The sequence below is a fragment of the Camelina sativa genome, chromosome 8, assembly GCF_030686135.1.
Source record: "Camelina sativa cultivar CO46 ecotype springtype chromosome 8, ASM3068613v1".
In the NCBI taxonomy this organism is placed as follows: domain Eukaryota; kingdom Viridiplantae; phylum Streptophyta; class Magnoliopsida; order Brassicales; family Brassicaceae; genus Camelina; species Camelina sativa.
The window spans coordinates 17,341,882-17,363,817 of NC_141887.1; the positions used below are offsets into that span (position 1 = coordinate 17,341,882).

The window sequence follows — 21,936 nt, forward strand, 5'->3', positions numbered from 1 at the left end:
CTGATTTATTTATTAATTAATATTCAATAATTTCCCGAGAAATTTCCTAAACCTAGCGTTTTTAATCATTGAATTTACAACACTTTTACAACTATTTTTGCATTGCTTTTTAATTACAATTTTGGTTTAGCATAATTAAAAGATTAATAAGTCTATTGTGTGATCTAAAGTCTCTGTGGATTCGACCCCTAGAGTATTACAACTGCAAAGGCTGTTAGTACCATTAGGGTGTTATAATTTGACCATATCAAATTTTGGCACCGTTCTTGGTGACTCTTTTGATTCACTATTAGATTAAAGTCTTTAGTTTTGTCTAAATTTTTATTTTTCTTAATAATAAACTTTTTGTTTCTTTTCTCTTGTGTGTTTCAGGTACATACCTCCTAAGCCTAACACCAGGAACAATAAAATTGGTCCAGTTGTGAAGCTTACAAACCAAGAGTTAGGACAACTAGAGTGTGAGAACCGAAAAGCAGTCAAATCGTCGAAGATGGTCAATATAATCATTCTGAGAGCAGATGAGGCTGGAGTTTTGAGCGATCACAAGGGCCATGTACGAAACTCGCAAGGCTAGAAAATTGATGTTGAAGGAAGAGTGATTCCTGAAGAAATCGTCGCTGTCGACGAGAATGCATGTTGCATCGACTGACACACGATGCAACGTGGGAGCTAATGCGGATGGAGCCGCATTGAATGGAAACCACTAACAGAATCTTGAAGGTCGACGGATAATAATGTAGAGCTTGTCAAGACTCTCGCGGACTTCAACAGACCAGACTTATTCTATGCGAACCGATCCATGATTGTTCCTCCTCCATTCCCGAGGAATGATTTTGAGCTGAAGCCTGCGTACTTTGCTCTTAAACCACTAGCAGCATAAGCCACTAGCAGCATCCAAAGCTTACAAACCAAGAGTTAGGACAACTAGAGTGTGAGAACCGAAAAGCAGTCAAATCGTCGAAGATGGTCAATATAATCATTCTGAGAGCAGATGAGGCTGGAGTTTTGAGGGATCAAGAGGGCAATGTACGAAACTCGCAAGGCTAGAAAATTGATGTTGAAGGAAGAGTGATTCCTGAAGAAATCGTCGCTGTCGACGAGAATGCACGTTGCATCGACTGACACACGATGCAACGTTGGAGCTAATGCGGATTGGAGCCGCATTGAATGGAAACCACTAACAGAATCTTCAAGGCCGACGGATAATAATGGAAGCTTGTCAAGAATCTCGCGGACTTCAACAGACCAGACTTATTCTATGCGAACCGATCCATGTTTGTTCCTCCTCCATTCCCGAGGAATGATTTTGAGCTGAAGCCTGCGTACTTTGCTCTTGTTGGTCAAAGGCATTTCCAGAACCTACAACATGAGAAGCCTCTAGACCATATTGAGCACTTTGAGGATATAGTCATAAGCATTAAGGCGAATGGAGTCACAAAGGACTATCTCTACTGTAAGCTTTTCCCCTACTCTCTTGTTGGGGAAGCATCTCATTGGCTAAGGGAGTTGAAACCAGGATATCTGAAGACCTGGCATGACATCAAGGTGACATTCCTCAACTACTTTTTTGATGATGCGATGTCCGCTGAGCTGAGGACTAAGCTTTCTACATTTAGACAAGGACCAGCTGAATCTTACAAAGCAGCTTGGATGAGGTTCAAAGCATACCAAAGAGATTGTCTGCATCATGGTTTTTCAAAAGTGCAGTTGGTCAGTATTTTCTTCAGTGGAATTGACTGGAGGTACTAGATAGCTTTGGATGCTGCTAGTAATTGAATCATTAAGACAAGATACCCAGATGAGGCTGAACAGTTGATTGAAAGATTAGCTTCAAGCAACTATACGAAGAATGCGAATCTAGAGAGGAAAAGGTTGCACGAAGGCAAAATTGGTTGCACGAGAGCATTGGTTGCTTCTACTGAAGACGTTGAGCATTTAGATGACATTTCTGCTGGGTATGTCAAGCTGCTAGATGCTAATGAACAAGTGAAGAAATTGGTTGCACAAGAGGAACTGGTTGATACTTCTGCAAAAGCTGAGAAATTATCAGATTGGAGCCTTGAGAAAGCTCCAAAACTTGATCTCAAGCCACTACCTGCGGGGTTAAGGTATGCATTTCTGGGTGAAGGTAAGTTACAATTTTGGTTATTATATAATAGCTTTTGAAGGTAAGTTACAATTTTGGTTATTATATAATAGCTTTTTAGTAACGCTATAACAGGATTTTAATAAGCGGGAAACTAAAATCTCTAATTCCGCCAAATACTGAGGCAAAAATTAGACTTTTTGCTTTCATTCTCTTTTCCCTCTTTCTCGATAAACCCTATGAGATAAAAGAAAAAACAATTTGCCACATTGTTTTCCCTCTTTTCCATCTTTCTCTCAAATCGTAAAATTCGTTCCGCCGTCACCTCTTTCACCTCCGTAGCCTCCGTCGTAGAAGGTAATCGGCCGCGACATTACCGGAACTATCGGCGGCCCTAATTCCACCAATATCTGTCATCGTGGAGCTCAAATTAAAGGCAAATGTCTATCTTACTCTGTTAATTTTTTCTTTTAATATGAATTTATCACCGAATCTCTTCTTGTTGCGTCTGAAAATCGTTTTTTCACAAACTTTGATTTTTGTGTCTGTGTTGGATCAGTTCTGAAAATCCGATTTGGTTTGTCACATGCGTCTGTGTTATTATATGATTTGGTCGAGAATCTCCTCTTATTGCATGTCTGTTCTTTGTGAATTTTTGCACAATTTGTTTACGGAATAACTATTTTTTTGAAGGAAAAAAAAAACTATATTTTGAAGGCAAGGTTCTCTATTCAAGCTTAGACGATCTATCGAGAACAAAGTTGTCACTAGTCGCAGTAGGACAGTTTTATAGCTTGGACGACATGCTACATGTCTGGTTGTAAACCAAAATCTCAAGTTCTGTTTTATATATCTCTCTTTCACTAAGCCACAATTAGTTGTAAAAGTTATTATTATTATTTTTTGTTGGAATAAAGTTTTGCATTACAACAAAATAAATTTGACTATTAGTCTTGCCATAATTCTATAAACCAATTACAAGTGATGATATTGTCAGGACAATGAAGGTTATATACATACATAGATTGACATATCTACTCTATGCTTCTACGGTTTCGCTATGAGATTAATAACATCTGTGAGAAGAATATGTAGACGATCAGACTTCTCTTTCTCTCTTTCTCTCCTTGACAACAATCATGACAGCGTTGTGAGGGCTGTAAGCTAAAGGACCATATGCCGTCTCCCAAAGATTTAATCTAAACTTTTCCATCAGATGTAAAGGAACTGAAGGAATTGGTATTCAGGGAAGATGTAGAAGAGGATTTGCTGATAGAATTGGTGCCTTTCGAAGGAGAAGAAGAAGGGATTGGAAGCTTCTTTGGGAGCATTTGTTCCCAATGGACTTGAGGGAATCTTGAAGCCTCTGACGCAAGTAAAAGAAATGACAAAAGAATCAAGAACATACACATTCGTCTGCACCAAACAAACGGCGTCATCTTAATCGTCGAGTGAAGATTGATACAAATCTGATCAAGTACTAATGAGAGGGATAAAGAGGGAGATAGACAGAGATGATTGTATATAAGAGAAGATCAATGAGGCTGCCTAGGTGTTTGGTTTAGGAAAGATGATGTCAATTGGCCGACAAGAGAGACCACTTTTGCATTAAATAGTTTCTTCATGTATTGTGTATGTTTAAATTCGACACTAATACTAGTGTCTTTTGGAAGCTGTAAGAGAGCCTAATAAGATTATCTTAATTCCAACAATCATGGTAACACGAGTGTTTGTTCTTTTTATATACAAAAAGTTTTATTGAGACTTGGACAAAAGGTCTTAAAAACAGCACCTTTGACACTTTTGTATCCTCTTCTGCCAACAATGGTGTTGTTATATAATTGCTTAAATTCTGTATTCGTGTAAATGTGTAATAACTAATAAGCCTATGTGTGCCGTATAAAGTACATAGTGTAATTATTGACAACGAACAATGGCTTTGTTGAACGAAAGTATTATTATTCTTTAAAGTAATTAAATTAACTAGAAGTGCAATTTAGGCAACGCCTAGAGACGATCAAAAGACTTCTCATGCACGATGCACCATAAAGAATCTTATATCTTATACTTATACTAAAAGAGAAGTACATTAAAAAGAATGTTAAGATCAGTCATTTATTTACTTCAATCGCCACTGAAATCATGTGTAAAAATTGTTTAAGTGCAATTAAAAAGTATAATTTTGGAATTCGAAAACAATTGTTTAAGTACACTTCTTAGAATTCTGGTCTAAGAAGTTCAAAAAGTTTGTTTTGTCTTTGTAAGACGTTGTTGTAATGACGCTGCCCATAAATTAGCTCGCTTTGGTTGTTCAAATCTGATATTTTATTCTGATGTATTGAATCCGCATCCATTGCTGTTTCTCAACTATAATCTGATAACATTAATCAAATTAATTAAAAAAAGAGAAATTTATTATTTATGTCATCATCGGTAGCAACTCTTTTGGAAAATATCACTTTTGTTTATTCATTCTCCCGTCATAGCAACAAATTAAAAAGATAAATTTACCGTGCTACATTTAATGTTTTTTAATTACCATATTTTTCTTTCTAAATTTTTTTTGAACGAATTTTCATTTCTTTCTCCTTCTCTAATCTCTCATCTTTTCACAAAACCTTCAATTGCTCTGCAATCTATCGTCTTTTCACATTCCAGGCGAATCTCCCCATTTGTTGCTTCTACAATATCGTGTTTTTTAATGCTGACCACGAAGTTGGACTCGACAATATAAGAGACATTACCTAATTTTTGTGTCTACTTAGTCTGTCAATCATTTACCAAAATAATAGTAGTACCAATAGTAGCCAATTAAATAGTTTGTTATTGTTTACTAAGATTTCTGATATAATAAATAGAATATGTTAAATAATTTCATTAAATAATTTTGAAAATATTGTTTTAATATTTTGTAAACAAATATAAACTTTTTTTTTAGTTATTACATTAATTAAAATGCAATAGCATTTTTCGTAATATGCCACATCATAGCTGGTTAAAGTTCTAATAACATTTCTTAAATAAGTATATAGTGAAATTTTAAAGGTATAAGCAATGTTGTATCTTAGTTTTAAAATATATATGTCATTATTAAACGATTTAGATATGCAAATATTTCATCTTAGTTTTATAAATAAAATTAAGTTTATAATTGTTTTAAATAGTTTGTTATTGTTTCCTAAGTTTTCTGAAACAATAAATAGAATCTGTTAAATAATTTTATTAAATAATTTCAAAAATATTATTTTATTATTTTATTAATCAATATAAGCTTTTCTTTTGTTAGTTACTAGGTATTAGTCCACACAATGGGTGGTTGAATGCATAATAATTTTTATTATATTTCTGAAATTTTGTTAAAATAAAATATTGTTTTTAATTTTTTTTTATTAACAATAACATCAAAGAATGATTTTTGTTTCTTTCTACTAAAATATAAATCTCAATTTTTTTATAAAAATGATGAAGTTAAACCCTACACTTGTGTCAACATTTTTTGGTATGGTTATTTATTATACCAAAATTAACAAATACTAAAAAAGAATTATTACAAATTGATATATATATAATAATAATATAGAAATTTTAAAAAATTTCCTAATATGAGTGAATCTATGTTTATCATGTTTTATAGTGGTTAATAACTGATTTAAAGAGTTTTTCTTAATGTCATCGTAAAATTTAGTAACTACATATAAAATTATTGTGTATAAAATATTTCTCATTTCAAAGTTTGGAGCAATATATATATATATATGACTATAAGTTTAGCTAACCAAAATAATTAAAAAATATTAAAACTTAACCAAAAACATTTTTTCTTGAAAGATAAATAAGTTAATAGACGGAATGAATTAATTTAGAATTATTGGATAGGAGTTACATTTGAGTTAAATATATATACATTTTTGAAGTACATTTTGGGTTCTACCCTTATATTTGTACTTATTTAAAAAAAATTAAAAATTTAATCCAAAAAAATTTCCAAAAATAGCATTACTTCAAATTTTGTTTCCTAAATATTTTACACACCATTCCAACTAAAAAATACAGCATAATCAATATGGAAACATAAACTATGATATATTTAACCACACTTCTATTGTGTACTGAAGATATTCTATCTCTGAATCCTTTGCAAACAAAGAAAACAACAATTTGATTTCGGTTTTGTTTTCCAAAACTTGCGAACTTTGATTTTTAACGTAAAAAGAATTTCGATTCACATTTATTTAAATATTATAATTAATATATATATATAAACCTAATAAAAAATTTAAAATATTACAAATATGTAAAATTAAATTTATTAAAAATACTATATAATATGGTTATATAGTAGATGGGTTATAAAGAGGACATGTTGGAATTAATAAAATATTATTAAATTTGTGCTAACACGGGTAAATTCTCATTTTATTATTTGTCAACACTATTAATATTAGAATATTTGACATAGAAAAATTAAGTTGATTTAACTAAGATTGTGTAAAATAATTAAATCGTTAGAAAAAATGTGACTTAATCATAGCGTATAAATGACTTATTATGTATTTAGATCCCTTATTTTTGTTATAATAATTAAAAATCAAAATAGAATCTCAAACACTAAACAAAATAAACTAAATATAACAAACAATGGTCATGAAGTATATTGTAGGTTAAAAAATTAATATAAACATTTAGTCGCACAAATGGTGAAAAAATTCAGTTACTCATCTATTTGGAAAACATCCAATATTTAACAAATAAATACAATATAAAATATAAATAATAATAAAAATTATATGCACGCGGTATACTGCAGGTTAAATTCTAGTGTAGAGTTAAATGGAGTTACATGCCTTTAAAAGTGAGTTAATTATATGAATAAATATTTTAATTTGTTATAACTTAAAATAAAATAAAAGGAATACCAAGTGGCACAATCAAAATTGACATGATTTGGTTGTTTGTTGATATAAACTCAACACTCACACATAATATTTCAAAATGAAAAATATTACTTTTGAAGTAACAAACTAAATTAGTTTTTTTATAAAATTATATGAACTTCAATCTCAAGAATTTTTAAAACCTCAAAGATAACTTATATCTTTTTGGTTTTTTTTTTTGGTTTTTCACTCATCAATTTAATTTATAGTGCTAGATTTCATACTAATGGTTTCATCTTTAGAGAATTTAGTTAAATGGTATTTTTTTAATTTTTAATTTTTATATTTCACTTCCAGTTAAATATGATTTCTTTTTAGGATCATTTTTCATTTTGATTAAAACACAAAGACCAATTTTTTTAATTATGTTCTTTTTGTTTTCAAAAACCTCAAATCATAAATAAAATAAAAATTAAAATACTTATCAAAATTATGTGTTATTAGTTCTATGATTTATAAATACTTGTTAAAATATCATGTTATTCATTTAATGATTTGTTTTTAGATTTCAAAATCTATATTATATTTTTAATAGATTTGAAAGTGAAAAATAGAAAGATTCAAATCCAAAAATAAAATAAGTTATTTCAAAATCAATGTATTTTAATTTTCATAATTTACAAAACATTGTAGAAAATAAAAAAGTACTAATTAACATTATTTACGATTATGTTAACATGGTTGAAAACTATAACTATCGTAAGTGAGAAATCGGAAAATCAGATATTTCATATTTTTTTTAATCAACTATAAAAATCTGAATATTTTCCACCAAAGATTTTTCAGACAAATATTCAATAAATGTTTTTTTTTATGATAATTTTCCTATCTATTTAGCAAATTTTCCCATTATTAATTCCATCATATATACAGAAATGGGAAGCCGTTATAAATTCTGATCCGTAAAGTTCTTTTAACTCAGAAAACTAAATAAATTGTTTGAGAGACCGAAAGACTTTGAAAACGGTACCGTTTAAGATGAGGAGACACCACCACCGATGCCAAATCGGCTCCGACAGCGAAACTGGATCCGATTCCGACACCGATACCGATACGGCGATGCGATGCATCTCTTGTCGAGAAGAGTACCTCCCTCGCGACGCTGGAACCTGCAAGGAGTGCTACGTTGAAGCCGGCGAGACTGAGGAAGAACTCAAACGCGAGATCGATGACCTCAAGGCTAAAGTTGCTTTCCTCCGTTTGTCTTCTTCCCTCGATCATTGCAATAGCTCAAACTCCAGGTCCTTCACTGACGTTGTTCTCATCGCCTCTGAGGACAACGCCGGAGCTCCTCCTATTCCTGCTCATAAATCCGTTCTGGTTCGTTTCTCTCACTTCACAAAAACTTAATTTCTCTAATGATTTGATTTGAAATTTCGAAAATATGAATCCATATTTGATAGATTATGAAACCTAAGTGTTTGATCATTTGTTACTTAGGAGCCATTTGGCTAGTTTTTATTTTATTTTTTTAAGGATGGCATAGAAGTTGCAATCGTATTGTATTCTTGACATTGTTGTGCTCAGTTCTACTTCTAATGCAGGAACTATGTTTAAACAAGAGCCAGTCCTTTTTGTTTTTTGTGCTTTCAGTAGTGATATGTGTTGATATGACTGATGATAAATTAATAACCTTCACTGGAGATATATATGTAAATAACTTCCTGTTCGGTTATGTGTCTTCCGCATCTCAGTCCTATCTTCTTGATCAGGTTTATGTTTTCCACATATCATGTCCTTTTCGCTACAACTCCATTTCTATGATGGAAACTTAGGCTGTGTATTCCTATTGGCTTTGATTGTTTTAATGATAAACTTAAGCTACAAAGCACTCTTTAGTGGAGTGAAACTTTCTTCCATTCTATACAGCACCAATACTCTATATGAATCTCTTTTCCAGATGATGTTTTCTTATTAACAACAATGTCAATATTGCTGCTAGGTGAGTCGTTCCCCAGTTTTCAAAGCAATGCTTGAGAATGAGATGGAAGAGAGCCGTAGTGGCACTATCAAGATCAGCGATGTATCTTATGACGCTCTTCGGACTTTCGTATATTATCTCTACACAGCTGAAGCATGTCTTGATGAGCAAATGGCATGTGATCTTTTGGTGATGTCGGAGAAATACCAGGTGAAGCATCTCAAGAGTTACTGTGAGAGGTTTTTGGTAACCAAACTCAGTTGGGACAACTCTCTCATGACCTATGCCTTTGCCCACCAACACAACGCGAAACATGTTCTTGATGCTGCATTGTCGCAGATCACAGAAAATATGGAAAAACTTACTAAAAGAGAAGAATACATGGAGCTCGTGGAGAAGGATCCTCGTCTAATTGTTGAAATCTATGAAGCCTATCTCTCAAACCAGGTTAACACAGCAGCTGGAGGAACTAGCACAAGCAAATCTGGTTGAAAAAAAAAAGATGTTTATTTGTCGACCTAAACAAGAGGTAATGATTTCCCCTTCATATCTCTTTTAGGTATAGTATGGTTAGGCTCAGCAGAACATCGGTTTGTAAAGCACTAGAAATTTGCCGTATTGAAATTATTGCAAACTAGTAGGAAGTATATTTCATTTCTTTTCCCTGATAGTGTCGGGTCAGTGTCCATGTCTTTTTATTTTTGCATCGTTGCTTACATGGAAAGGTGGTGGTTATACTCACGACTAGGGTTTGGCGGTTCATACTTGATATTGTCAGTTTATGAAGACTTGTATGTAATGGAGAAAGTTGTGTCATTAGTTTAGTTTTTGTTCAAACAGTGAGAATGGTAAATTGAAACGGGGGTTTGGCGTAGATATAGAGGTAATCCTTACTCGGATAATCCTAACGATGGAAAGTAAAATATAGAGGTAATCCTCAAAATCCTAATCCGCAGCTAATCGATTTCTTGTGTTCCACCCCACTCAGTCTCTCGACAACAGAACTCAAAAAAAAACCTAGATTCAAGGGATTTGTTATCGTGCACAACATCTCAACCTCCCATAGTTTGTTGTTTTCTTCAAGTCAAACCAAAAATTGTCAAAATTTGTTCACAAGTCCGACTACTTTTGGCGCACCATTACAAGGTTTAACGAGATTAATGGAACGCATACAGCAGCAATAACAAAAAGTCTATTTCGCTATTTCGCCATTTCGCTACTCAATTAATATAATGTCGTGAGAGAAGAGTCAAGGGTAAAAAAGGAGACAAAACAGAGGCTGAGAGGCCAAGACACTGCAAAGGGGGTCGGAGAAGGAGCGTTCGTTCATATATGTCTAAGCTGAGTTGCCTTGAGAGATGAAGGGTTGTTATGGATGCAGTTAACAATTTCAAATGTCGCATGATTATAACTCCAAGATTACGAGGCGAAACAGAGGAAAGCTTCAAGGATTGTCAATTACCTCAACCATGTTCTCGTGGAGACAAATCTCAGTAGTGTCTTTCCTAAGTACAATAAAAGTGGTCATGGGTCGGCTTTGGAGTCAAAGACAAAAAAGAAAACATAAGAAGAAAATTCTGAATCTGTTAGGAGTGGTCACTCGGTTTAAAGTTAGAAAATCAAAGGAAAAAATTGATGTGTTTAGGTTATTTCCGGTCCATGCTTGTTTGCCCTTGGGGCTTTCCTTTATACGTTATCTTTCTTTCTGGTTTACTTATTTCATCTTTCTCGCTTCTATATGTACGGCCTTAGCCACAATTTGCAAACCTAAACAATCAAATAAACAATTTCTCAAAATCCCTAAATTTCTGTGTTAACCAATCTATAGATTCTCAATCCCTTCCAAGTGATTCTTCTTCCTTCCTAATCATTTTCTAGGCTGAGATTTCCCTTTCCTCGAACTTTCGGTGATTTCTGGATTGGGTTTACTATCATCTACAAATATTGTTTTTTTTTTGTTAAACCATCTACAAATATTTGTTTCATATATAGTTCTCACACTGAAGGTGAACTACTATAAAATCTTGTGTCTTTTATTCCTAACAAACCACATGACGAGTCAATAATTCATAGACAATTTTACTCCGTGTCATATAACTCAGCTTCGAAGAGAGAAGGGGATTGAGAACAAGAACGACGGCTTATGATCCCTTACTAAACCCCGCCAGATCCTCAGTTTCTACGAAAGTTGATCTACAAGCATCCAACATTGGATTTGGTATTATAGTGGCTCGGTGGATGTCATGTAAATAGTTCGGGAATTAGTCACAGAAACTATACTATCTGCGAGGTTGATCAAAACACTGTTAGACTAACATATAGTTTGCGCAAGTTTGGGAGACTTTCATAACGTTTTTTTGTCTACCTTTAACATGATACCTAAAATAATAATAAAAAAAAATAAACGCTGCCGTATTCAAAGGGTAAGATTTCAAAACCTAATTTCATACGTTGTGGTCAAACACTTTTAATTGTTTACGGGAAAAATGTCACTAGAATTTTGAAATTGAACTTTTGTTGATTTAAAGTATGAACTCTTTATCTAGTAAAAAAAGCGTCATTCTTTTGTTGGCTTCTAAATAATTCACAAACTTTTGTTGACTTGGTCCGATGAGGCACAATTTAAGTGGCCAAACGGAGAAATCACACAACATTAATTAGTCGTTAACGAGATCGCGTTAATAACCAAATGATACCGTTTAACGAGACCTAAAACCCCCAAATTAAAACTTGATTTCCATTTTTCCCAAATCCGATTTGAAGGTTTTAGGTTTGATAAACGATGTTATTTTGTTATTAACATGTTATCATTAAAAGCTAATTAACCCTGCACAATTTTTCTATTTAACAATTTAAAGTTGTGTCTCATCAGACCAAATCAACAAAATTTTATGAGTTATTTAGAAGTTGTGTCTCATCAGATTTTAATGACACTTTTTCCCATTGTTTACCCTTCCTATACGTTTACTTCAATATAGAAATATGTGGAGACCGTTGAAGTCTGGAAGATGACCCTCTATCATTTTTTCTCTTAATTGGTCAATACTATATGATTTAGAGTGAAACATAATTAATTATTTATACTGGAAATTTCAATAAATTAATAAAGAAAAAGTTATTGTTTTCATATTTTGGTAAACTTCGTATTTAGAAAGAGAAAAGGAACTTACTTCTTTGAAAATCAATTAATACACATTTTCTCACTTTGGAAAACTGGAAGTCAAATCTAAAGTAATACAGCAAAACCTCTATAAATTAAAAGTATGTGGAGAGTGGTAGTCTTTCAAGGAGTCTTTCACCTACAAAAAAAATATATAATATTGAAAAAAAAAAGAATTAAATGAGTCTCTCATTTGAGAGATTTTGAGAACCTTGTGAGAGACTCACTTGACAGATGTCTCATCATAATTAGTTCTGGATTTTATTTAGAAATTAAATTTAAAATAAAAAATATATATCACAAAATTAATTAAAATAATATATTTGAGAGACTCATAGAGGTTCTCCCCGCTGCACATGTTCTAATAAGTTCGGGACCATGCAATTTTATTAATTTATAGAGATTTTAATTATTAATTTATTGATAAATTAATAAAATATTAACTTATGAAAATATTTTTTTTATTTTTCATAATTTTGAAAATTTTATATTGCAAAATAAGATACTTTTATTATGATACATATTTTTATAGAATTTTCTTAATTTATAATATTGGCTATCGTAATAGGATTGATGTTAATAATTTACTTAATTATCTAGGTGAAAATGATAAATGTTAGAAGTTTATAGTTTAGAAGAAATTGTTGGTATTATCTTTCATGGTAATGATGAAGTCGAAGAAAATATTGCAGTGCCTTTATAACCAATTACATGTAAAAAGACAATTATCGAATCTCGACTCTCCTCAAATTTTTGATGCGATTTGAAAAGACAACATCAAAATTTTTTAAGACAATAAAAAAGATTAGATATGAGCTCCAACTAGAATGCAAATTTAAAAATAGACAAACAGCAATAGAGTTATATTTTACAAATTTTTCTTACGTATATATATATATAGTGTATATTATTATTAATTTATGATATTTTTGGGATCATATTTTTACATAGAATTTTCAAAAAATATATTATTTTATTATTTTATCAAATAATGTTATTTTCTATACCGATCCAATTCGGATCGGAAAAATTTATTAATTTATATCGAATATTAATTTAAAGAGGTTCTATTGTACATACCCCTTTTCTCATCACACCTGACCTCACCTATATAAAATATAACAAAGCTCTGACAAAGTAGTCATAGAAAAGAATGAGGGAGCGTCCACCTTTGATGATCTTCTTGTCTTCTTCTTGTCTATCAAACCCTCAATGTTGTTAACGCCGTTAGTTGTGTCGGAAGCTTCTTCAACGGTAGCAGCTACGGAGAGAATCGCCATAATCTCTTCTCTACCCTTGCACATAATGTGGTCGCCAACGGTGGATTCTACAACGCTTCACTTGGAGAAAACCCCAACACGCACGGTTCACGCTCTTGTCCTCTGTATAAGAAGAGGTTACGAGCGACAAGCTTGTAACCGTTGCGTCGAAAAAGTGACTCAAGAGATAGAAACGGGTTGTCCTGATCGCATGGATTCTTTCAAGTGGGACAGTGACAATGAAGACAAAGTTTCTTGTCTTGTACGTTCCACAAGCCATTCAACTTTCGGGGAACTTGGGCTTGGACCTGCTGTTATATACCCAAGTCCACTTAGTATTGAGCTGATAAGCCCCATAGACTATATCAGAAGAAAAAGCGAGGCTTGAGACGCACGTGCGCGGGGAGAAGTTCACACGTACGAGTCTTTTGAGATATAAAAAGGTTGTTAGTTGGTTGTGAGAGTCATGTTTTGAGTTTGTTAAATTGTACAGAGTCGTGTGTGACGTCTGAGGGAGCCAGAGGAATGTTCTAGCTGCGTCTAGTAATTTTGTGCTAATCAATTGTAACGTTTCAGTTCCGATAATAAAAAGAAATCCTTTTTTTTTTTTATCAAATGGTGCGTTTGTGATCAAGATCGAAGTTATCGCGGAAGATAAGGGTTACGAAATTGGGGATTTTAGCAAATCGGAGAAATTTCAAAATCAACGATGGTGATGGAGCAAACGTTAACAACGATCAAGGAGGCTGCGACGGCGGAACAAGTAGAAGCTTCGGCGGTGAAATGTTTCAATCGGTTAGCTGATATGGCGTCAATGGTGCGTCGTTCGGAGACTCGTCTGGATTCAAGAACTACAGATCGAGTTTACGCCCAATCTCCAGATCGGGGGAACGAGTCAAGCTTACAATTCGGGATCGCAAAGTCAAAACAATCAGATACCAATTCCTACCTTGGAACCTTGCCGTAATACTATTAGGCCTGGGATTAGAGAGAATCTCCTCAAGAATGTAGAAATGGCTGTGTTTGAGGGAGTGGGAACATATGGTTGATCCGCTACTGTTGAGAGGTTTTTTAGAACTGGTGGATACAATGATGCGGAAAAATTAGCCTTGGTGGCCGTGAGTTTACAAGGTGAAGCATTGAGCTGGTATAATTGGGAGGTTAACAGAAATGAATTCACGAGTTGGGAGCAATTTAAGAAGAGCCTGTTATTACGATTTGGCAACTTGAAAATCAGAGGACCAAGCCAAAGTCTTTTTCGCATTAAACAGACTGGATCTATTGCTGACTACATCCAGCACTGATAGAATTATTGTGTATAGTTACGATTTTATTTGTAAGTATTACATATTATTCGTAGCAAAAAAAATATTTGTTACTAATTTGTTACAAATTTAATTAGTAATTATTTGATCAAGTGGTTTGTTTTAAGTGTGACATTAGAAGTTTTGGTTGGTGGTTATAGCAATCAATGACCAGTTGATAATCGATGCAGCTAAATGTCAATGTCCAAGCATTTATCACCAAAAAATAGTATGGTCTTCACCTAATTTGATATTACAAACACAGGATAAAGAATCATGTACCTTGCTTCAATTGTAAAACGACAACCGCATGTCTCCAACGGTGTGTGTTCAGTCCATTAACCTCAACAAAAACAAAGATAAAGAAATGTAATTAAGACTTGCAGCATATTCAAGAGAACATCAAACAAACTGAGACAACAATAAAATCAAACAAACTGAGGCAAACTTTCTTATGAAAACGAAATAAAATTCAAACAATGGATTATAAACAAGAATACAACAATCTAAACGCCTAATTTCGTACCATGAGAAGGATATTGGATTTTTGTTGAACGAAATCTCTCTGATTTCGAGTGATTTGAGATGATGTAATCGGCGGTGGATTGTCCTCTCACTCAACGGATTCAAACAGATTCACACGATGGACTCAATTCGCCTCTCAATCACCGGATTCACACAACAAATCGACGATTAGATCGACATCGGCTCTCACCAAGAGAGAGAGAGAGAGAGAGAGTTGATTCAGTTTTGGGGGAAAAAAAAAGAGGAAGAGAGAACACGGGTGCAAAGACGAAGAGACTGGTGTCACCGTTACCAACATAACAAACCTTTGCTGATTCATCACCACTCCTTATTGTTGTCAAAGAGATAGAAACGAGGCTTAAAGCTTTCACCTTTCACACACCACTAGAGCGACCTAGAAGACAACAATCTAAGACAAAGACTTAATCAGAGAGAAAAACACGAACGTGTTAAAGACCCACGAATCTAAATCCACCAAAAATTTAAAAAAAGAGTCAAAAAAGAAGTTTTGATTCAACAAACCTGAAAGATGCGTCACCATCTGAGACAATTGGAGAGAGATCTTAGTAATCTTTGTCCCAGATCTCGAAACCTCATATGCAATTCTAATGTTACAACTCATTTGTGGCAAATAATGTCGTCCTTTTTTACATATTCATCCATATAACCAGTTACGGTATCTCAATGGCTACAGACTTTTTTGTAACGAAATGAGTAGTAAATTTGCTACGACCATATTTCGTCCTTTTTTGTAATTGAATTGCTACGGATACTAACGAATTTGTCACAAAAAATATTAGACCATTTTTAGTAACATTGTGTCATAATCTGTAGCTAATATTTGTTATTATTTATTTTGTAGCTAAATTTCGTAACTATACAGAACAATTCTACTAGTGCAGCGCTTTGAAGACTTATCTTCTCAGGTCACTGGTTTAGATGATTTGAAGTTTGAGGGAATTTTCCTGAATGGTTTAACTCAAGAAATGCAGGAGTTCGTACACATGCAGAAACCAAGGAATTTACCTGAAATGGTAGCTCAAGCTAGAGCCATAGAAACCAGCATCATAAGGAGAGTAGTGCAAAAAGAGCTTCTGTTGGCCAATAAGGAGAACAAGGAGGGATATAATGCAGATTACAAAAGTAACTCCAACCTTAACACAAATACTTGGAAGACGAAAATTTTTTTCACTAAAGTCCCTGCTCAAGTCATACGACCTAGTCAGAGTCAGAGTCCCTTCTCAAGTCATGTTCACACGATGTTGGAAGCATGAATTATACGACCTAGTCAGAGTCCCTTCTCAAGTCATGTTCTCTTAGTCAAGAAAAAAGATGATAGCTGGAGATTTTGTGTGGATTACAGAGCCCTTAACCGAGCAATGATACCTAATAAGTTTCCCATTCCGATGATTGATCAACTTCTTGATGAGTTACATGGATCGATTATGTTCTCAAAGTTGGATCTACGTGCTGGTTACCACCAAATAACGATGAGAGAAGAAGATATTGCCAAGACAGCTTTCAGGACACACGATGGACATTATGAATTCCTAGTGATGCCATTCGGTTTAACAAACGCTCCTGCCACATTCCAATCTTTGATGAACGAGCTATTCCGACCTTACTTGAGGAAGTTCATCTTGGTATTTTTTGATGACATTTTGATCTATAGTGCAACAATGGCACAACACATGGAACATTTGGTGATTGTTATGGAAATCCTAGAGAAGCATCAATTGTTTGCAAATAAAAAAAATGCTTGTTTGGGCAGAAACAAGTTTATTATCTGGGACATATCATTTCAAGCGAAGGAGTTTCAACTGATCTTGAAAAGACAAAAGCGATGGTGCAGTGGGTTACTCCCAAATCCGTTAAGGAGTTAAGAGGATTTTTGGGGTTAACAGGCTATTTATCGGAGATTTATCAAGGGTTATGGTGTACTGGCCAGACCATTAACGGATTTATTGAGAAAGGATAGTTTCCAATGGAGCAAAGAAGCACAAGTAGCATTCGACAATTTAAAAAAAGCAATGTCTACAGCTCCGGTTTTGGCCTTACCGGATTTTGATGAGGTTTTTACAGTGGAAGCAGATGCATCAGATTTTGGTTTGGGTGCAGTATTGATGCAGAAGAAAAGACCCATTGCCTATTTTAGTCATGGTCTAACTGCCAAAGAACAGCTTAAGCCCAGTGTATGAGAGGGAGTTGATGGCAATAGTGCTGGCTATTCAAAAGTGGAAACACTATCTGTTTGGGAGGCATTTTGTGGTTCATACTGATCAAAAAAGCTTGAAGTTTTTGTTGGACCAGAGGGAAGTGACTATGGACTATCATAAGTGGTTGATAAAGTTGTTGAATTATGATTTTGAGATCATTTACAAGCCGGGAGTCGAGAATACTGCCGCTGATGGCTTATCGAGAATGACTCAACCTCACGGTGTAATTCCTTCATCGGTTCTCATGGCATTAACGGTTCCCACGGTGCTGCAGTTACCAGACATATATGAGGAGATTGATAAAGACACACATCTGCAAGAGAGGATTCAATCTTACACAACATTGCCTAATGGAACTGAGGGATATTCGGTGTGAAATGGGAGACTATAGTTTAAAAACAGGTTGGTTCTACCCAAATCTTCTAGGTTTATACCAATCATTTTAGAGGAGTACCATACTGGTCTTATAGGCGGACATTTGGGGGGTGTTAAAGACAGTTAAGAGATTACAGTAGTCTTTTCATTGGGAGGGTTTAATGAAGGATGTGCAGAAATTTGTCTCTGAATGCGACATTTGCCAACGCCATAAGTACTCGACATCGTCTCCTGCGGGATTGCTACAACCTCTACCGATCCCAAAACAAGTCTGGGAAGATATATCAATGGATTTTGTGGAAGGCTTACCAATTTCTCATGGAAAGAATGTTATTTTGGTGGTGATTGATAGACTGAGTAAGTATGGCCATTTTTTGAGTCTAAATCATCCTTTCTCAGCTCTGGATGTGGCTCGTTTGTTCGTCAAGGAGGTGGTCAAGTTACACGGTTATCCAGCCTCAATAGTATCGGATAGAGGTAACACCTTCTTGAGTTCGTTTTGGAAGGATTGTTTCAAAATTTTAGGCACCAAGCTCAAGTACAGCACCGCATTTCACCCTCAGACCGATGGTCAGACTGAAGTGTTGAATAGGTGTCTTGAAACGTATCTTCGATGCTTTGCCTCAGCTCATCCAAAGACGTGGCAGAAGTACTTATCGTGGGCTGAGCTTTGGTACAATTCGTCGTATCACACTGCATTAAAGACATCTCCTTTTAAAGTGGTGTATGGCCGTGATCCTCCAGCAATATTACGTTTCGAAGGTAACTCGACTAAGGTTTCTGAATTGGAGGAAATACTGAAGGAGAGAGACGTCATGCTATCACAAATCAAGCAGCATTTGACACACGCTCAACAGCTCATGAAGAACAATGCTGATAAGCATAGGAGGGACATTGAATATGAAGTTGGTGATTGGGTGTTTTTGAAGTTGAGACCGTATAGACAACAATTCGTGGCAAAGCGGGCTTGTCAGAAACTTGCAGCAAAGTTCTACGGTCCTTTGAAGTGATGGAACGAATTGGTAGAGCGACATATCGCTTACATTTGCCAGAAGAGTCGAAGATACATCCGGTGTTCCATGTATCACAAATTTAAAAGGTTTTGGGTGACCACAATCAGGTTATTCCCTTACCAATGGAGTTTAATGAGTTTGATGAGTTGGTTGTTGAACCGGAAGCAGTGTTGGAGACCTGATATAATGAGGAAGGAGTTTTGGAGGCTTTAGTGCACTGGAAGGGCTTACCTAGTCACGAAGATACGTGGGAAGTGGTTAGGGAACTACAGAGGCAATATCCAACCTTAGCGCTTGAGGACAAGCTGCATTTCGAAGGGGGGGTATTTATAAGCCCCATAGAGTGTATATCAGAAGAAGAAGGGAGGCTTGAGACGCCCGTGCGCGGGGAGAAGTTCACACGTGCGAGTCTTTTGAGATATAAAAAGGTTGTTAGTTGGTTGTGAGGGTCATGTTTTGAGTTTGTTAGATTGTACAGAGTCGTCTGAGGGAGCCAGAGGAATGTTCTAGCTGCGTCTAGTAACTTTGTGCTAATCAATTGTAACGTCTCAGTTCCGATAATAAAAAGAGATCCTATTCTTTTTCTTATCATGAGCCATCCAAGGACATGAACCTTTTCAGACAACAATGGGACGCAATGGTTAATCGCACCCATGAAGCTGCCACGGAAGCTGAAACTTCCTCGGTACTTAAATACTATAGTGCCACAGTAGCCGAGTTCACGGAGTTTCCAAATGTTTACATGCTGATGCAATGCACACCTGACATAACTTCGCAAGACTGCAAGAGATGTTTAGGAGATTGCATGACGTATTTTAAAAAACAGTTCTGGGGAAGACAAGGAGGCGAGGTTAGTCGTTCGAGCTGTGTTTTCTGGTGGGATCTATATGCTTTCCATGGTGCTTTAATTTGTTAATGTAACAAGAGTTCCAGCGCCTCCTCGACCTCACGCTCAGGCTCAAGCACCCGCAAATGGGAACTCTATAAGAGACAAGAAAGGTAAAACAAATGACTTAAAAACATTGTCACAAGTTTTAAAATTGATATAGAGATTCTGAGATTTAAAAAGTGTTAGAACAATTGGCAGGAAGAAGCGTTAGTTATAGCGGACACATTGCGATAATTGCGGTTCCTACTTTTATTAATCTTTTGGTGTTTATTTGTCTAATCAAATTCTATGCTGGGAGGAGTAAACCAGACAGAACCAATGGTAAGTCTACATACCATGTTTCTTGCTTCAATCAACCTTAAGAGAGGTATGCTTATTTTCATTTTTTTAGTTGGTAATGCAGAGTACTCTGATTCGGATGGTCAATTTATGTTACGTTTTGATCTTGATATGATCGTAAAGGCAACGGATGGCTTCTCATCTGAAAATAAGATTGGCCAAGGTGGATTTGGTACAGTCTATAAGGTACTTATAGTAATTAATTTTCCTAATAATGAGTTCTTGATCGATCTTGGTCATGGATTGGTAACATATCTTAGGAACTTGTTTCAGGGGACATTACTAAATGGGAAAGAGATAGCTGTGAAGAGATTAAAAATAGGGTCAGGACAAGGAGATATGGAGTTTAATAATGAGGTTTCACTCCTGACGAGACTCCAACATAGGAATCTAGTTAAGCTTCTTGGGTTTTGTAATGAAGGAGACGAAGAGGTTCTTGTCTACGAGTTTGTCCCCAACTCAAGTCTTGATCACTTTATCTTCGGTGAGCCTTTGAAAAAAAGGTGCATTTTCTATATTTCTAAAACACTTATAGAGAATAATTATTTTGTTCTTGAAAAAATCTGCAGATGAAGACAAACGTTCGCTTCTTACATGGGAGGTGAGGTGCAAGATTATAGAAGGCATTGCTCGAGGTCTTCTATATCTCCATGAAGATTCTCAACTAAAGGTTATTCACAGAGACTTGAAGGCGAGCAACATACTTTTAGATGCTGAGATGAACCCTAAAGTTGCAGACTTTGGGACCGCTAGGTTGTTCAAGACTGATGAGACTCGAGCTGAAACAAGACGGATAGCTGGAACCAGGTAAGAACTTATGACACTTGACATCATATAAAAGAACCAAAAAAGAATAATAACTTGGACGAGGCAGTCTTTAGAATCTCATATATCTACAATGAGATGAGCGCAAGAAAAAGTGTATGGTTCAGTTCACTCGTTGCCAATAGATTTTGAATTGGACACTCAAAAAGATAACATATTTAGATGCTTTATTATATTCTTTTAACTTTTTTCATTACGTTATTGAATAAACTATCATCAACTAATGTTATTTGTTGTATATACGCAGTGGGTACATGGCTCCCGAATACCTAAATCACGGGCAAATATCAGTTAAATCTGACGTCTATAGCTTTGGTGTTATGCTTCTAGAGATGATAAGTGGTGAAAGAAACAATAGCTTCGAAGGAGAAGGGATTGCAGCTTTTGTAAGCTTCTTCATATAATCATCAATCTTTTTGCTCCATTCTTTTACCTTCCAAATCTCTAAAGAGAAAGTAAGAACATGTCCTTTGTTTTGTTCAGACATGGAAGAGATGGGTTGAAGGAAAGCCGGAGATTATAATCGATCATTTCTTGACAGAGAGTCCAAGAAACGAGATCACCAAATTGATCCAGATTGGTTTGTTGTGCGTTCAAGAGAATGCAGCAAAGAGACCAACCATGAGCTCTGTCATAGTTTGGCTTGGCAGCGAGACAGTCACCATTCCTTTACCTAAGGCTGCTGCTTTCACTAGAAATCAACCGCAATCTGAAAATGGTACAACGTCATCAGTGAGCGAAGTCTTTACGGAACTGAGTTCTCGTTGTTTTAGCAAACCAGATGATAAAAACTGTTTTTGTAAGGAAACAAAAAGCATTGTAATTGTTCATATAAATGTATGAACTCGAAGATTTAATATTAATGATTTCTTATACTTCTCAGTAGCAGAGTGTTGATTTTGATCTTGAAAACTGTTTTTCCCAGTTTATATATAAAAACTAAAAAAAATCAAAAGAGACAAAAAAAAACCACCGAGGATATTCTAAAAGGGAGATTTACTCAGATGTTATACATTTTAGTTAATATTATCAGAATTTACAATTATTTTTATTACTAGAATATTTGCCCCTGTTTTATGTTACCGGAGAA

The 21,936-nt window shown here is 34.8% G+C and overlaps 1 protein-coding gene, 1 long non-coding RNA gene, 1 other non-coding gene and 1 pseudogene across 5 annotated transcripts; 2 read left to right on the top strand and 2 right to left on the bottom strand.

Annotated features, from left to right (window-relative positions):
* Nucleotides 1-1,587: 1,587 nt before the first annotated feature.
* LOC147940087 (small nucleolar RNA R71) lies at nt 1,588-1,694 on the bottom strand. Its single transcript, XR_015564903.1, has one exon. It is a non-coding gene; the product is annotated as a small nucleolar RNA R71 (small nucleolar RNA).
* Nucleotides 1,695-7,902: 6,208 nt separating this feature from the next.
* On the top strand, nt 7,903-9,609 carry LOC104707161 (BTB/POZ domain-containing protein At4g08455). The gene is made up of 2 exons (XM_010423444.3): nt 7,903-8,340; nt 8,963-9,609. The coding sequence occupies exons 1-2, from the start codon at nt 7,999-8,001 to the stop codon at nt 9,431-9,433; spliced, it is 813 nt and encodes a 270-aa protein (XP_010421746.1). The 5' UTR covers nt 7,903-7,998; the 3' UTR covers nt 9,434-9,609.
* Nucleotides 9,610-13,294: 3,685 nt separating this feature from the next.
* On the top strand, nt 13,295-21,250 carry LOC104709530 (putative cysteine-rich receptor-like protein kinase 39; annotated as a pseudogene).
* LOC104764840 (uncharacterized) lies at nt 14,857-15,940 on the bottom strand. 3 transcript variants are annotated; one of them, XR_015564284.1, is made up of 3 exons: nt 15,712-15,940; nt 15,191-15,583; nt 14,857-15,007 (listed from the first exon to the last, which is right to left on the bottom strand). It is a non-coding gene; the product is annotated as an uncharacterized LOC104764840 (long non-coding RNA). The 3 variants fall into 3 exon arrangements; XR_015564282.1 differs by having other exon boundaries at nt 15,191-15,598; nt 15,712-15,903; XR_015564283.1 differs by having other exon boundaries at nt 15,191-15,610; nt 15,712-15,890.
* Nucleotides 21,251-21,936: the final 686 nt, after the last annotated feature.

Excerpts from the sequence above, each read along its gene's own strand:
- LOC104707161 (XM_010423444.3), top strand. The coding sequence starts at position 7,999 with ATGAGGAGACACCACCACCGATGCCAAATCGGCTCCGACAGCGAAACT. Across the intron at positions 8,341-8,962 it reads CTGCTCATAAATCCGTTCTG|GTGAGTCGTTCCCCAGTTTT; the intron begins GTTCGTTTCTCT and ends TATTGCTGCTAG.